This window comes from Micropterus salmoides, unplaced genomic scaffold, assembly GCF_014851395.1.
Source record: "Micropterus salmoides isolate LMB-PRFRI ecotype aquatic unplaced genomic scaffold, ASM1485139v1 Ms_hic_scaffold_21, whole genome shotgun sequence".
NCBI classification, from domain to species: Eukaryota; Metazoa; Chordata; class Actinopteri; order Centrarchiformes; family Centrarchidae; genus Micropterus; species Micropterus salmoides.
The window spans coordinates 24853448-24868196 of NW_024041262.1; the positions used below are offsets into that span (position 1 = coordinate 24853448).

Here is a 14749-nt window from a genome sequence, read left to right on the forward strand (position 1 = left end):
AGTCTGTGTTTAACGGATGCAAACTCACCAGCAGCACTCAGGTTAGTCAGATCAGTATCTGGCAATCAAAAAAAGGATGAAACAATCATTTGAATTAACATTTATTCATGAAAAGGTCGTGTAGAGACCATAGAGTCCATTAATGACAAGTGTCCATCCAGACATGCGGCGATACAGGAAGAAAAATACAGCACACAATTAAACCGTTCTTTAAAAAATAAAATCAGTGCACAGATAATCTTACAAAGATTGCATAATATAAAGAAAGGTTATAAAATTTCCCAGAAATAGTGCAATTTTACCACCACCGGGGAAAATAAAATGAAACCTGCTCCACAAATGATGCCAATCTGCTTAAATGCTCCACTTTCCACCGAGTGGAAGAGTTGGTTCTCTTTAACTAGGTGAGATGCTTTTTGTTCTGGAGGCAGGGGTAAGAGGAGCGCAAAGAAAAGCCGATGACATTTGGGCGGCTACATGTTACTGAAACTGACAAACTCACAGAACACACATGACTGTTGGGAGTACAACAAGTTCTTTTGTGAACAAATACCCTGCATTGCACTTGGGAAAACAAACATAAGACATACATATTACATGAAAACCCCAAAATCCCATCCACCCTCGCGACACGTTAAGCTTAATGCAGAGCCAGTGTTTTACTTTGTTCACTATTCAAGGGAACCAGGCTACATGTGTGCAAAAAACAAACAAAAACAGGGTTTAAAGGAAGTTTTCACATTTAAAAAGGACGTTATTCGCCCAATTGTGCATGGACGGAAACCCAAGCATTACTTCCTCTCACAAGCGTAATTGAATCTTTTGTGTAAAGCAGTCTAATGTGTGTAGTGAATGTTTGGGAAGTCAATCGGCCTCGTACTCAATTCATGAAGCACTTCACAATCCTCTGTACATCAGTTCTTAACTTCAGTTAAAGATGACACAGAAGTTAAAACAAGCAAATAAAAACCTCTAACAGATAAATGGAAGCTACAGCTTAAACACATGATCCCAGACGCGTTGTGCAAGACAGAAAAACTCACCACCACAAGGCAAATGTGCCAACGCTCCGAGAGTCAGACACGTGACGGAGCTCAAAAGGAATTCGTGTTGGATATTTTATTCAAACAAGTTTGTATAATTCATATCAAAAACCTACGGCTGTCTTTAAAACAATCGTCTTCCCATGACAAATAGACCAACTTCCCAAAAAAACAGGTATGCAAGAGGTATATAAAACAAACAAACCCGACTGTAATTAAATCCTGCACAACCAACCTGCAACAAACATTTCCTCCGCAAAAGAGTCATACAGTCGAGTAAAAGATCTGATGAGGAAGCTGGTCAATTTGTTATCATTTAAAAAATAAAAGTCAACCCAACAGATCACATATTTGTCAAGTCTGTTCAACAAAGTGTCTTAAATTCCCTTTAACCGTATCGTCCTCTCACCTGAATGTCAAGAAAAAATTACAATATATCGGTTTGCTGATAGGTATTGCACCAAAAACCCACCTGTTTGAACAAATACTAGATTATGCAGACATAGTCGCAGCTACACAAAAGTATATACAGCACTATAAACACGCACACACACGCACACCAAACAGGCTAGATAGAGTTAACAAAACACAGCTGCGTGATTAAAAGTGGCACCAAAGTGAAACAGAGTGACGACAGGAGCTCAACAGAGCGGTCACTGCTGAGTTACAGACCCTCCGTCTCATCGGAGGCCAAACGTACATTCAGATATCTGTTATCAAAAATCCTTCCGTCTGGATCTGAAAACAACCTCGAGCTTCACCTGTCCACGTCTGAGGTCGTCGGCCCTGGCTAACGTCTGGCGAGGGCAGCGTGCTACATGTACTGGTGTGCATATAATCTACACTACAGCTAAAAGCTAAACCTGCAAAGGAAGGCCACAAATCATCTATCCAAAAACCCTCGTCCCAACATCCGGCTGCCACATGTCAATAAAATCGGCCTCCTCGTGAGCGTGCATGCTGAAACACTCGGTCCTGGAGAACGTGAATGGTGGTCTGGATGTGAAGATGTGCATGCTGGTGTAAAACGAGGAGAAGGGACACGGGTGTTCAGCCTTCAGAGGAAAATAAAACACTTGTTTGTGACGTTGGTGTCTTTGTAAAGACTCAAATTCAGACATTTCCTCATCCCGCTGCCCCGCATCAATTATAGAACTATTATGCAAACTGTTAATGCACATGCTACTGACACTAAAGAACAAAAAGTACTTTTCAGTTTCAATACGTGAGGAGGTGTGGTAGTGTGATTTTCTGAGATGTGCTGCTTTGGTACGATCGTGGATGGATCCCAGTTGTGGTAGTGCTTAAAAAACAGTTTCACAAAACACAATAGACAAGAACATCCGAAGAGACGAGCAAACACACCGACTGTAACGCCTCCCACAGAGGGGAGCGAACGGGAAGGATTACAAAGCATAATATTATATGTTATTTATATATATATATATATATATATATATATATATGTTGCTTTTACGGACTCCCTGTGAAGATAAAAAAAACACCATAAGAAAGAGGATTAGGTGTCGCATCAGCGTGCCGAGAAGGACTGCGGGCCCCCCTCGTTCAGTGCGATTCAGAGAAGACGGAGCACCAGTGGACGAGGGTAACGCACACCTCAGACCCAGAGACAGGGGCCTTAACAGCCCTGAGCCTGAACACACAACAACAGTCCCGGTGAAACGAGCCCCCACCCAGTTTGTTTAAGGGCCGTCGGTTTGCGTGGAGCGGGCGAGTGCTGGCGTGAACCCTTAGGCGCTGAAGCCTGGCATGTGGGGGTCGGTCAGTCCTGGTCAGTGGCCCGTCTGCTGCCTCTCAGTTGTGGTTCAAAGCTGGTGCACGATGCTGTCCGTGTGGTTGACTGGAACCGGGCCGTCCTGGCGCAGACGCTGCCACTGAAAAGTTGTGCTCAGGGAGCCGACCTCGTCCTCCTCGTTCTCCTGCTCCTTGGCAAACTCCATAAACACCTGCAGGACGGGGAGACGGGAGGGGGCATCATTCAGAGGACTTGTTTGATTGTTTCAGCACACATGTGAACTTACCGCGTCTGGCATCTGTGGTGGAAACTGGTGTGTTTTCCGCCTACCTGCTCTAACGTCGACTGGGAGAAGTTGTACTCCTCAAAGTTGAAGGTTTGCTTGGCTGAAGATAAACAGAGATTAGGAAGATAAATGACACAGAGTGAGTCAGCAGATCCAACGTGTCCCAGATGGCTGCTGTGTGTGTGAGACAGAGACAGACTGCAGCAGTGACTCACCTCTCTCCAACTGGGAGAAAGACTTGGCCAGTGAGCTGACGTCCTCCGTGGGGATCTTGTAAACCATCAGAGTAGCAAAGCTGCAAAGTAAGCATCATAAATGTTTGAATATGACGCGCTAAATTATGAACAGGGCATTTCGTGGTTTTAGCGGAGCTTTTATTTTGAAGTGAACCTTTAACACTTTACTTTCCAAAAGAACAAAAGAATAAGAAAAGTGTTGCTAAATTAGTAAATGTAGAATTTAAATGCAGACCGTTTACACTTAACAGAACGTCTAGCGACTACTGACTTCCGCTAGCTTAACTTCCTCTTTCTGTTCTGGACTTTATATACGTTACTTTGAACAAGCCTGAGGGGAATGTTTGATTATTTTGATCCATTTCTTTTTCCTCTTTGTTCTGGACTTTTGTCAAATTTGACAGAACTCGGAAGTGGTGTGTTCCCCCTATATTCTGTGCACCGTGCGTTTCGACCAAAGGAACTAAACCCTGGAACTAGTTGTCCGCCTGAGATCGTACGTCGGCATTAAATGTATTGCTCAGAAACAGCAGCCAGCGTGCAGCAGCGTTACCTGTGAACAGCTGATGGCGTTACGCTAAATACCGGGTCCTGAGTTGTTGTTTTAAGTTTTCACCAGTCAGGAAGTTTCTGCACAGAGCTGAAGTCGGTCTCCTCCTCTCCAAAACAAGTGGAACAGCTGATTACAGCAGGTAATTGAGCTCGTTAAACATCCCGTTCCTCCGACCCTCAGGCGACACAGACGTGATGCTGCAGCTGGTCTGCAGCTCTTGTCGGCTGGAAATGTTTTAATAACCTTCCAAACGGTCGCGATTTTATTTATTGAGTTGCTTTCTCTCAAATTTTAGCGCATCTCTCCATTACACTCCCACACAAAAAAGCTGTTTTTAATGGTCACACACATCCTGTAGTTTTCCACTATATTCCAGTCAAATCTGATGTTCATTTATAAATTTTGCTCATGGATAGTGGTTACAAATAATGATGCCTGTGCGTCGCTTTGTACTGCGTGCAGGCCAACAGCCTTCGTCAGCTGGTTCATTTGCCTAATCTTCGCAGGTCACGGTAGAAACGCACACAACAGTGGGCTGAAGGAACTGGTTAATTCCTTGGAAAGAGATCTGGGGACTTGGGTTCTTTTGGTTGAAAAGCGTTGTTCGTTGGGCTAGCTTCCAGTACTCATTTATCAAATCTATGTGGTGCTGGTATAAGAACAGCGCGTACAGTGTGTGGGTGAGCGAGTGGTAGAAAGTGACTGTGAAAGCTTGCATTGGAAAGGATTCGCAGTAGGTTGTCAGTCAGGCAGTGAATATTGTTAAAGAAAGGATGATGGTGACCCGCTGAGGAGCTGAGGTCAGTAAAGCAAATTAGGGGTGCAAACTAGTCCTTTTAAGCTAATGGGGAGACGTTTCTTCTGGATTTTAATGTGCGCAATGTGCAAATTAAATGCTTGATAATTATCCAGGAATCCTGTAAAGAAAAGATAATGATAATTGTTTTATCATCACACTGCAGTCCTCTGAATCGTGAGGTGCCTAGAGATTCCCACCGCTAAAGGACAGAACAGAACATTTATGCAAGACTGTGAATGCTTTGTTTCTGCACAGCTGCAGGGAAGTTGTGCTGACGTTACACTCAATACACGACGATTCAGTTGACCTGGGTCTCACCTCTCCTGCCGGGCAGCGTGAGGGAAGATTCGGAGGATCTCTTTGTGCAACAGCGCCACCTGCTGGAGCCCCGTCAGCTCCTCTCTGAGTTTTACCTCCAAACTGTAGCTTCGACCGTATTTCCCTTTTAAATGTTGGATGGAGCCGATACATCTGAAACACAGACAGAGCACTGAGCGATCCAGATATCTGCCCTTTCAGAGTATGCCCCGTACGCTGTGGGGTACCTACCTGAGCTGGCCGGAAACCATGATAGCTACGCGGTCACAGACGGCCTCCGCCTCCTCCATGTAGTGCGTGGTGAGGATGGCTCCCCGCTGACGATTCTTGAAAGCGGCACGCATGGCCCTCCTACAGAGAAACAAAAGGAGACACTGCAGTCAGAGACTGATTTTAAATACGACAGAAAGACAAACAGCAACAGCACGGCCCTGTGAAGACACAAATCCTCCACAGTCAAGATAAATAATGAATTCTTTCCGCTCTACAGCTGAACCTACTGACCAAAGTTACCACAGAGGAGAACTACTTTAAAAAGTTGACTTTGATGTGAGAGACCCGGATTCGATTCCCACTGTGACACGTCCACCAATGTGTCCCTGAGCAAGACACTTAAATAGGGCTGTACATCACGATTATTTTCCCAAGTCGATTAATCTAATGATTATTTTTTACGACTAATTTTGTGTATTCTAAAGAAAAAAAGTTGCCTATTACTCAATTAACATACGACTTAATCCAAAATAAATATCAAAAACATGTCTAATCAATAAATCAGTATTTTCTTCAATCATCCTGATGAAGCACATTAGAATAATGACAATAGCAGCAGATCTTGAAATGAATAAAATTTCCTATTTCGTGTTGTCATAATAACAACAATAACAGAGAGTGATGAGGCTACTTTACTTAAAACTTTAAATGCAGTATGATAATCAAATGTGTTTCTGCATCAGTGTGGGGCAAAGAAAACAACCGAAACGATTCACAGACTGTGCAGACAGCCACAGATTGTCTGTAATGTCAGTTTCAGCTGTCTTCTCGCTCATACGTTGCCGTTAAATAAACAGAAAATATGAAAGGGCCGAACGTTAGATGACACACGGTGTAACAAAGCGGCAGATGGCCCGACGATTTCACCCACCACCACGTTGCCCGCGGGCGGCGGCTGCTGCTTTCATTCCCTGCGTGGCACAAACGTTTCTGTGGTGTCAGCTTCTGTCAAGCTTAAGGCCGTGGCCGACGGTCGCGGTCTGCTAGCTGGAGCTTGTCCTGAAGAATCCCTCACAAACACCGGATGCAGCAACGCTTAGATGCACGAGTTGACGTAATTAACGTAATAGATCTCGTCGACGGATCGCCCCCAGCCCTATTCGCAAACCCCTGGTTGCTCCGGAGGCGTGCGACCTCCAGCGTATTTAGCAATTGTAAGTCGCTTTCGATAAAAGCGTCAGATTAATGAGTAAATGTAAGAACAAGATTGAAATGGACTATTTAAATACATTTTATTTAAATAAAAAAATCAAATAATAATCTTACGTTTCCTTTAACAATGAATTTAACAGTTTAACACGTTAGAATCTAGAAAGGTTAAGGGATGTTAGTATGTTGGGGATGTTTGTGGCGAGTATAGTCTCACCACATGCGCTGTTTAGACTTAGGGTCCATCCCTGACGACGGCTCATCCAGTAAGACGATCTGGGGATTCCCAATCATACTCAAGGCAAAGCACAACTGTAAACAAACAACAGTGTAGTCAAACTGTTACAAAACAGATAAAATACATGAATTAAAAGTGTAAATTTAGATGTCGAGGGAAGATACAACACTACACAAATTATATTTTATTATTCAACATGGCAAAACACAAATTTTATTCCATAAAGTCAAAAATGGTCCGAGAAGCTGTCTGCATTGAGTCATTTTAGTGGTCCAGGTGAAATTTAAGTTAATTTGTAAATGCTTTGCGGTTTATTTTTATGTTAACTCTTCAATCTAAAGTCTGATGGATTCTTTAAAACACTTTATCTGAGTGAGTTTGGGCTTTGTATAGTTAAAATGGTGAACAGGTTCTCACCTTCCTCTTGAGTCCTGCTGACAGGGTCTTGGCTTGTTTGTTCAAGTGGTCCTTTAGCTCCAGAGCGTTCACCACACTGACAACAACAACAACAACAACAGTCGCAAAACTGTCAGCAACTTTAACATACTTCACTCTACCTACTACCACAAGAAAAAGTAAGGTATTCTTGAATCTCTTCCATCATTTAGGAAATAAATTAACACTCACAACACAAAGTTATCACAGTCAGTATCTGACTTTGCCCCCGTGCCATTCATTTGCTGTGCTGAGTAGGTGGAATAATAAGATACCGTTTCTGAATTTTAAAAACAAATGGCCAACCACAGGATGTCATCTTTAAACAGATCAGAGATGCAAAAAACAAACACATTTGATAAATCGTCTCACTGGAGGAGGGAGGCTACAGATTATAATCCAAACCTTGTCACACTACACATTTGTGTCTGTAATAGTGAACGGAGGCTCACCGTCTGATGATAGCCGGTACGTCCTGTCCTTTCAGGCCCTTGATGGCAGCGTAGATCTCCAGGTGCTCCTGCAGAGTGATCCTGGGCCACAGAGGGTTCACCTGTGGACAGTAGCCCACATGTTCCAAAGGATTGTCCACTTGACGAAACTCTGTGCTGTAGTCCCCCATCAGCACCTGGACAAAGAAAATAAAAGTTTACATTCAAATAAAAGTATATGATGTTTCTAAGACCTGGAAACATAAGTGCAGATTCTTTTAAACTTAACACATTGAACAATTCGGCTTTAGAATGTGTTTCTTTATACAAATATCTTGGTATTTGGTTGGATAGTAAACTCTCTTTTAAGACCCATATTAGAGTCCGAGTCTGTTTAATGTGCTGCCTTACGTTTTATTACTGGGGAAAGTTTTTATACACACCACAACATATTTATTTATTTATATATATTTATATGCTGCGGTTGGCTGGGATTCCCTGTTCTCAAGAAGGGCTAGACACTTTTCATTTTTTACACAAAGTCCAATTCAAACAGCTCTTACCATACACAATCACGGGACTGGATAGTTCTGGAGGTTCCCTGGGTTTATACTAAGATAGGTAAACATCATTTTCCATCCGTGCCACTCAAGTCTAGTTTTAAGTGTATTTTTTGAAAAACCTTGTGTTACAGGGCACCACTGTAAACGAGACCTCGGTCTCAGTGGGTTTTTCCTTGTATAAATAAATAAGAAACATGATAGGGTTTGTTACAGAATTACAATGACCAAAGATCAAATGGACATCAATTTCTTTCATATTAATTGTTTAAATATCAGGTTGAAGTAGAATAATCAAATGATATTATTATGCTCACATCTTTATTGAGTTGGTGCAGACGTGTACATGTGTAGCTAACCCAACCTCAATGTTAGAATAGTGCAACAAAAACACCAGATATTTCCATTTAACCCCAGAAGGTTACATGAGTGAAAGTCTTAAATGGGGACCAGGAACTAATATTCCACAGGACAGACAAGGAGAGTAGCTTTAAGGTTATCTGTAGCGTACCTGGCCTGCAGTGGGGTCAGTGTCACCTGACAACATATGCATGATGGTGCTCTTTCCTGCTCCATTGGGGCCCAGCAGTCCAAGAACTTCGCCTGGAGAAACAACAGTTCTGTTTTTTTCTAAAATGAAGACCATGGCTGAACTTTTGTGACTAGCTTCCTAACGGATCGGGAACAGCCCAAACATAAAGGACTAAAAACATACCTTTGCGAACACAGAAGGAGATATTCTTTGTGGCCACTTTCCTCGTCTTGTTCAGAGAAAAACCTTCTCTTCTGCCCTTGTGCTGCTTCCTCAGGTTACTCACAACCACCACTGGCTTCTAAATGGACAAGACACAGCGAAGAGAGACTAAATTAACTTATGATGGGTGAAAAACATACTATGAATAAAAAGAAATCCTGCAAATTCAGGTTCTCGATCATCAACCGAGACACAATTCAACAGCTCCAAAAGATTTTCACTCACCTCTTCACAGGACTGGCAGGTCAGGGCCTCCTTCACTCTGGCCTTCTCCATCTGAACATCCTCATCCTCGTTCAGCCCTTCTTCTGGGTTCCTCTCCACTTTGGGCTTTGACTTGGATGAGATCCTGTGAAGGTTTAAATAAATACATCAAGGTTGGCTCTGGGTCAAACTATTTTTTTTACAAATGAATTAAGGTTTTTAAATTGCTTATCTGACAAATCTGGTTTTGTATCTAGATCTAAAATCACTATAATGCATCATTATAACCTGAACTCGAACTACCAAGAGTCTCAATTCAGACTGTTTGTGTGAAATAGAATATAGAAATAAACCTTCTGAGTGCAGAGGCTCTGTGTAATCTGAGTTATGAACTGAAATCTGAACATCACCTGCAGAACTGATCGTTTTTCATTGTCCTCCCTCCGTAATGGATCTCCAGCCAACGAAGCAGGAACAGCAGCAGGATGCACTGGAGATAGGGCTGAGCACAGACACAGGCACATAAGCATTATAGTCACACCACAAACTTTTACAGTCTCTGTTTTTTGAACATAGCGCTGTTTGGCCAAACGTTTTAAAATAAGACACATACAGCTATGACCGCAATGAGCAGGTTTTTCCATAAGTAGCTATCCTCGTACAGAGAGGGGAGGAAGGTCGCCTGTAAACGTGAAAAAAAACAAAAAAAAAACACAGCTTAATCCAGGTTTAAAGACAAAAAGGCAGACAGAGAAACCACTGAAAGAACTGCCTGATTGCCCTGGTTGAGCTCCTACCCTGGTGATGCAGTTGAGGCAGCCCATGAGAGGGTACAGCGGGTTGAAGAAACATAGGATGTTGTGCAGGTTTCTGGTCAGTCCGAGGTTGTCGTTCACAACTGACAACTGAACCAGCGAGGCAGACACCACACACACCTGAGGCATAAGTCACGCAGTTAGTAAGCAAAACTCTTTCACCACGTGTACAATATGACAGCAGAGCTGTGAAGGTAGGCAGCGATCATAGTTATTAATCTCATGATTTCAGGAACACATTTTGGAAGGTGGTTGCGCCTGTATTTTTTTAATGCCGCCTCACCATCATGGAGATGACAGAGAAGAAATCCCTGTTGCTTTGGACTCGAGCGAAGCCAAAAGAAAACACATAAGTGAAGAGGATCATGGCTGGACCAAAGCCAACAGTACACAGGACCTAAGAGAGGGGAGAAGAGACGTCATGTAAAGTGACTCAATGGTAATATTTCACATTTCATGAATATTGCAATATGTAATGTATAGCGTATCATATGTTTGCTTTTAGAATGTTTTTAAGTCTTAACTAAGACTTTTGTCTGAAGGTTAAATCTAGATATGTCAAAAAGGTGGAATAGAGAGGAAGGCTTTCCGCAGTAATTAAGGTATTGTTGTCCAAGGAATGGAAGACGAGTGGTACACATTATAATCTTGACAGAACAGACCACAGCGGTGAGGTTGCTGGAAGAGAGCAGGTCTTCAGTGTGGAAGGAGAAGAGGATGATGGTCATGCAGGAGAGGATGAGGTAGTAGAAGGGGATGTCCACAGCTGCCTGCCCGCACCAGTAGGCTGACGGTACCAGACCAGAGATACGCAGCGTAGAGCGACACTTGATCTGCAGAAGAAAAGAAAAAAACAACAGGCAAATATGCCGAAATCACTACATTTTAATATATAGGCCAAAATATCTGACATGTACTGCATTATTATACTGATTTCTAATAAGCAGAGAGGACTTTCTATGTGCTCTATGAGAGGGACAACAGAAACTCAAAATTAAGAAATCCACCAAGCTGTACGTGTACATGCTTTAAAGTACAATTTATTTCTTCTTGCAATGGCTGGACAGATGAAATAATCATTAGAATCACATCACTGGGAGTAAGTGATTACCTCTCTGTCTCGTGTGTGGTCCATTGCGAAATATGCAGGCATTCCAGCTGCCAGCATTCCCAGTATGATGGCCTCTATGTACACCAGAGCGAAGGACGTGGCATCTGGGATTTGCTGAGGGATCAAAACATATAGCATCTTTAAATGGCACTGGGATATGGGATAGATAAGAGCTGCGTCACCTGACTCTGTCAAACACTCACATAATCAAACGGTTTGGTCCAGGTTCGGATCTGTCCAGTGCCATTCAGGCCTCTTAGGAGAGTGTTGCTTAGTATATTGACAGCCATAGGCAAGGAGTGAACTGTGGTGCTGTTGAACGCAATACTGTAACTGAAACCCTTAACAGACAGAAGAAAAAGTGTTAAAGAGTGTCACATGTTGGCAGGTGAACTCCACTACATCTAAATATAAGGCTCTCTGTTTGAGAGTCCTCTAACTAAGGGGCCCTTCATCAGGAGCACTACTGCCACATTAACTGCAGGTGGAGGCGCTACAGGACATGTGAGTCCACATCTGATGCTTTATCTCCAGTTCCATCAAATATCTGGTATCAAAAGATGAATATTACAATATTAAAGTGACCTTGCTGGATCCTGTTACGTTGATGGCGGCGCTGTGGGGAGCTGCAGACATGTAGTCGCTGTGTTTCATCATCTCCACCTTGATGTCCTGAGACTCCAGATTGTGGATGAAGTCAGAAATATCAGAGTCTACTGGCACAAAAAAAAAAAAGCACTGCTTAGTTAGAACTGTGCCCTTGGGACAAATCTTATCGATTATGATGTACTGTGTTATTTAACAGTTGTACAGCAGTCAGTATCCCATCACAATGTTTACAGCATCCAGCACTTTCTGAAAGAAATCAATCTGAAGTCCATTGAGAGGACAAACCTGAAAGCAGACTTAGAAAAATATAATTGAAGGTCTAGGTTTCAGCCGTACAGCTAAACATCCTGATGCAAAATATCAGCTATCATCATGTTTCCTCCCAGGTGTCCGGCAGACTCACCTGAGCTGTTCTGAACCAGGAGGCTGGTGGCGTACCTCTGGGGCGCCTGGTTCCGTTTGAGGAGGTAAATGGGCAGAAACTGACGTTCTGGGGAGTGAATCTGGATGTTTCCTGTGGCCAGAGAAAGGACGAGCACTGCAGCAACAAACACCAGGAACAAGGCCAGACTGCAATAGAAGGAAGGTGGTGAGGAAAGACAGGATCAGTGGAAGGCAGTGTTTTACAGAGTCTTTGCAATCCTACAGCAGAATATAAACCTTTTAACCATACATATTTTTAAATTATATCTTTGATCAGCTTACATCTGATATAATGAAAATATATTTTAGCAAATTAAATATTAGCAAACATCGGTAGAATATATTAAAAATCTATAAATAGAAGCAAGGGCTGCACTAATATGGCAAAAATCATAATCACAATTATTTTGGTCAATATTGAGATTACGATTATTTAAGACAAATTAATCAATGACTCAGGAATCATCAACTTTTAAAATTGAATGCTTCATTTTTTAAGGATTATATATGCAAAACCCAAATGCCCATGAAATGCAAATAGTAATCCAACATTCTTCACTTTAAACAGCATCTTAGAGGTAAGAGGATGACAGCAACACAGTGTTTGCCTAAGTTTAAGTTTGGGGCGGGCGGACGTGCCGCCAAAGGGCTCTGTGTTGGTGGGTGGGCCTAGCAGGTGACAGGTGAACTACTCGAGTAGCGATTCAACCTTGGTGTTCTGTCAGGATATGCAATGACTTAATGCAATGGGAACGGACAGACCCGGTACGGGGATGTAATCGATTTTCGCTGTTCTAGCTGTTTTCCGTCCAAAAACAGCGGCGCTTTATGTCCACAGAGATCGTCTGGCGGGCTGCCATCTTGGTGAGGTCGGCTGCGGTCTTAAGTTTTGTTTGTGTCATGAGGTATGAGAGCAGAAGAAGAGTGTGATTTGGCAGAGGCGATCTTTATCGGTCTCTGCTGGCGACCCGTAGGAGCTACACAGACATGCAGGATGTGCCTGCGATACGAACAAAATGAGCCCACCCACAGCCCTGTAGGATGTTCTGTTCTCAAGCTGTGGGCCTGTAAGCTTTTGGTCATTTATATTGAATGTTTATTTCAATGTTTTGGAAGCTTTTTGTTATTTGGAATGTGACTGTATGGAGAGAAATAGTGTTTTGAAGATAACTACCAATAAAAGAACATATAAACAGTAAATATGGCCAAAACATGGGAATTCGCCTGGTATATTTTTGAAAGATTGTGTAATAACTGTTGTATATTAGTTTTTTTCATCAAATTTACAGTCACAGTTGTATTCCAGGTGTATCAGAAGTATTCAGGTGCATTATAATCTACCTTATGATGGTTTTGATGGTTTACTGCATCAAAATAAAGCTTTTTTTCCCACCAGGCGAGGATGAAAATACCATATTTTTTCTGTATTTCATATCCATGTAGTCTGTAATGGTAAAATAAATATGTTAATGTACAATGGATTTATAATCCTTAGCTATGACCTTTCAAAGGAGACCAGAATTATGCATCTAGGCCTAATGGTTGAGGAGATATTATGATTTATTTTGGATATGCTATTTTAGGCGTTTTTGTTAGAAATAGGTGCCAGGTACCGATGGTGAATAAGAAATTTAATCTGTTAAACAACGAGCAGACAGCAGGCGCCGCTGCAAAAGAAAGGGGTGCGCTGGATTCATAACAAAACTAGAGTATCATTGCAAAACAAAAAGCGGGACAAATACGTTTTATCTCAATTATTATCAATTATCAACTGTAAGATAGTTTCAGTGGTACTGCTGTTATTCTGTCGTTACAATCTGAGTAATTGTGGTTTAACATTTTAAAGTAAATCAAGAAACATCTGGCTCGTGATGTAGCCTACAGAACATTCTCCACTTATATAGTTATAATCACTTTGGAAAATAAACTACAGAAGTATTATCAAAGGAGGCTGTTGCTTTATTATTCTAAACAGACATTACATTTTTAGTGTACAGTTGTGGTTATAGTTTAATATACTTTTATTTATATAGTTCCAAAGCAAAAATCTTTGTTAAAAAGTTCAGAGTTTTAAAGTTAAAATCTACTTGGCGATAAATCAGATTGTGAGCTTATTGTGTTGAAGACCAGTAACTCACTTGAAAGATATTTAATTAATAATCAAATAAATAATTTACAGATTAGTCAACTACAAAAATGATCATTAGTGCAGCCCCATTATACAATTTGCTCTTGTCATTCAGTACGATTGTGATAAAAGTTACAATGAAATTCAACATGCTGATGAAAACAACATTTGTAGAAACAACAAATTTTCTGTCCACTGTCACGTGTCTTAGTACCAAATAACTGACCTGAAGCTGCTTCTTTTCAAATTGTTGTCTCTGCAAACTCACGTGTAAATGAAGGCCTTCCTCTCCTGTGCATGTTGAGCATGTGCAGCCAGGCCACGGTGCTGAACTGCTGCCGCCACAGAGCCTGACCCGACACAACATCTGACTTGCTGTCTGAGAACGTCAGCAGCGCTGGTTATATCGTCCACAGAGGCGTTATCACCCTCATCCTCCGCCTGTTCCCGATTAAACACACTGTAGTCTGAAGATACGAAAAAAAAAAAATACAGAGAAATACTCGTTGGGCAAAATAAGTCATTTTAATGAATTAGGGAGTCGTCTTGTGTGCAACAGTACTGCTCGCTACTCTGGTTCCACACTCACCAGCTTGGTCACTTCAGCCTCTGCCTCCAAACGAAGAAA

General features: G+C 42.0%; 1 protein-coding gene across 1 annotated transcript in view; it reads right to left on the bottom strand.

Moving 5' to 3' along the window:
* Positions 1-2869: 2869 nt before the first annotated feature.
* Positions 2870-14749, bottom strand: part of LOC119916540 (ATP-binding cassette sub-family A member 5-like) — a 14536-nt gene continuing 2656 nt past the window's right edge. The window contains exons 2-22 of the mRNA XM_038736577.1: positions 14390-14588; positions 11974-12140; positions 11547-11674; positions 11165-11302; positions 10962-11075; positions 10513-10683; positions 10134-10247; positions 9833-9970; positions 9649-9717; positions 9446-9537; positions 9057-9180; positions 8793-8910; positions 8589-8680; positions 7539-7714; positions 7069-7144; positions 6631-6725; positions 5223-5342; positions 4992-5144; positions 3301-3380; positions 3130-3185; positions 2870-3010 (exon numbers count right to left, since the gene is read on the bottom strand). Of these exons, the coding sequence (XP_038592505.1) occupies positions 2870-3010; positions 3130-3185; positions 3301-3380; positions 4992-5144; positions 5223-5342; positions 6631-6725; positions 7069-7144; positions 7539-7714; positions 8589-8680; positions 8793-8910; positions 9057-9180; positions 9446-9537; positions 9649-9717; positions 9833-9970; positions 10134-10247; positions 10513-10683; positions 10962-11075; positions 11165-11302; positions 11547-11674; positions 11974-12140; positions 14390-14588 (2561 nt within the window). The remainder of the gene's footprint in view (positions 3011-3129; positions 3186-3300; positions 3381-4991; positions 5145-5222; positions 5343-6630; positions 6726-7068; positions 7145-7538; positions 7715-8588; positions 8681-8792; positions 8911-9056; positions 9181-9445; positions 9538-9648; positions 9718-9832; positions 9971-10133; positions 10248-10512; positions 10684-10961; positions 11076-11164; positions 11303-11546; positions 11675-11973; positions 12141-14389; positions 14589-14749) is intronic.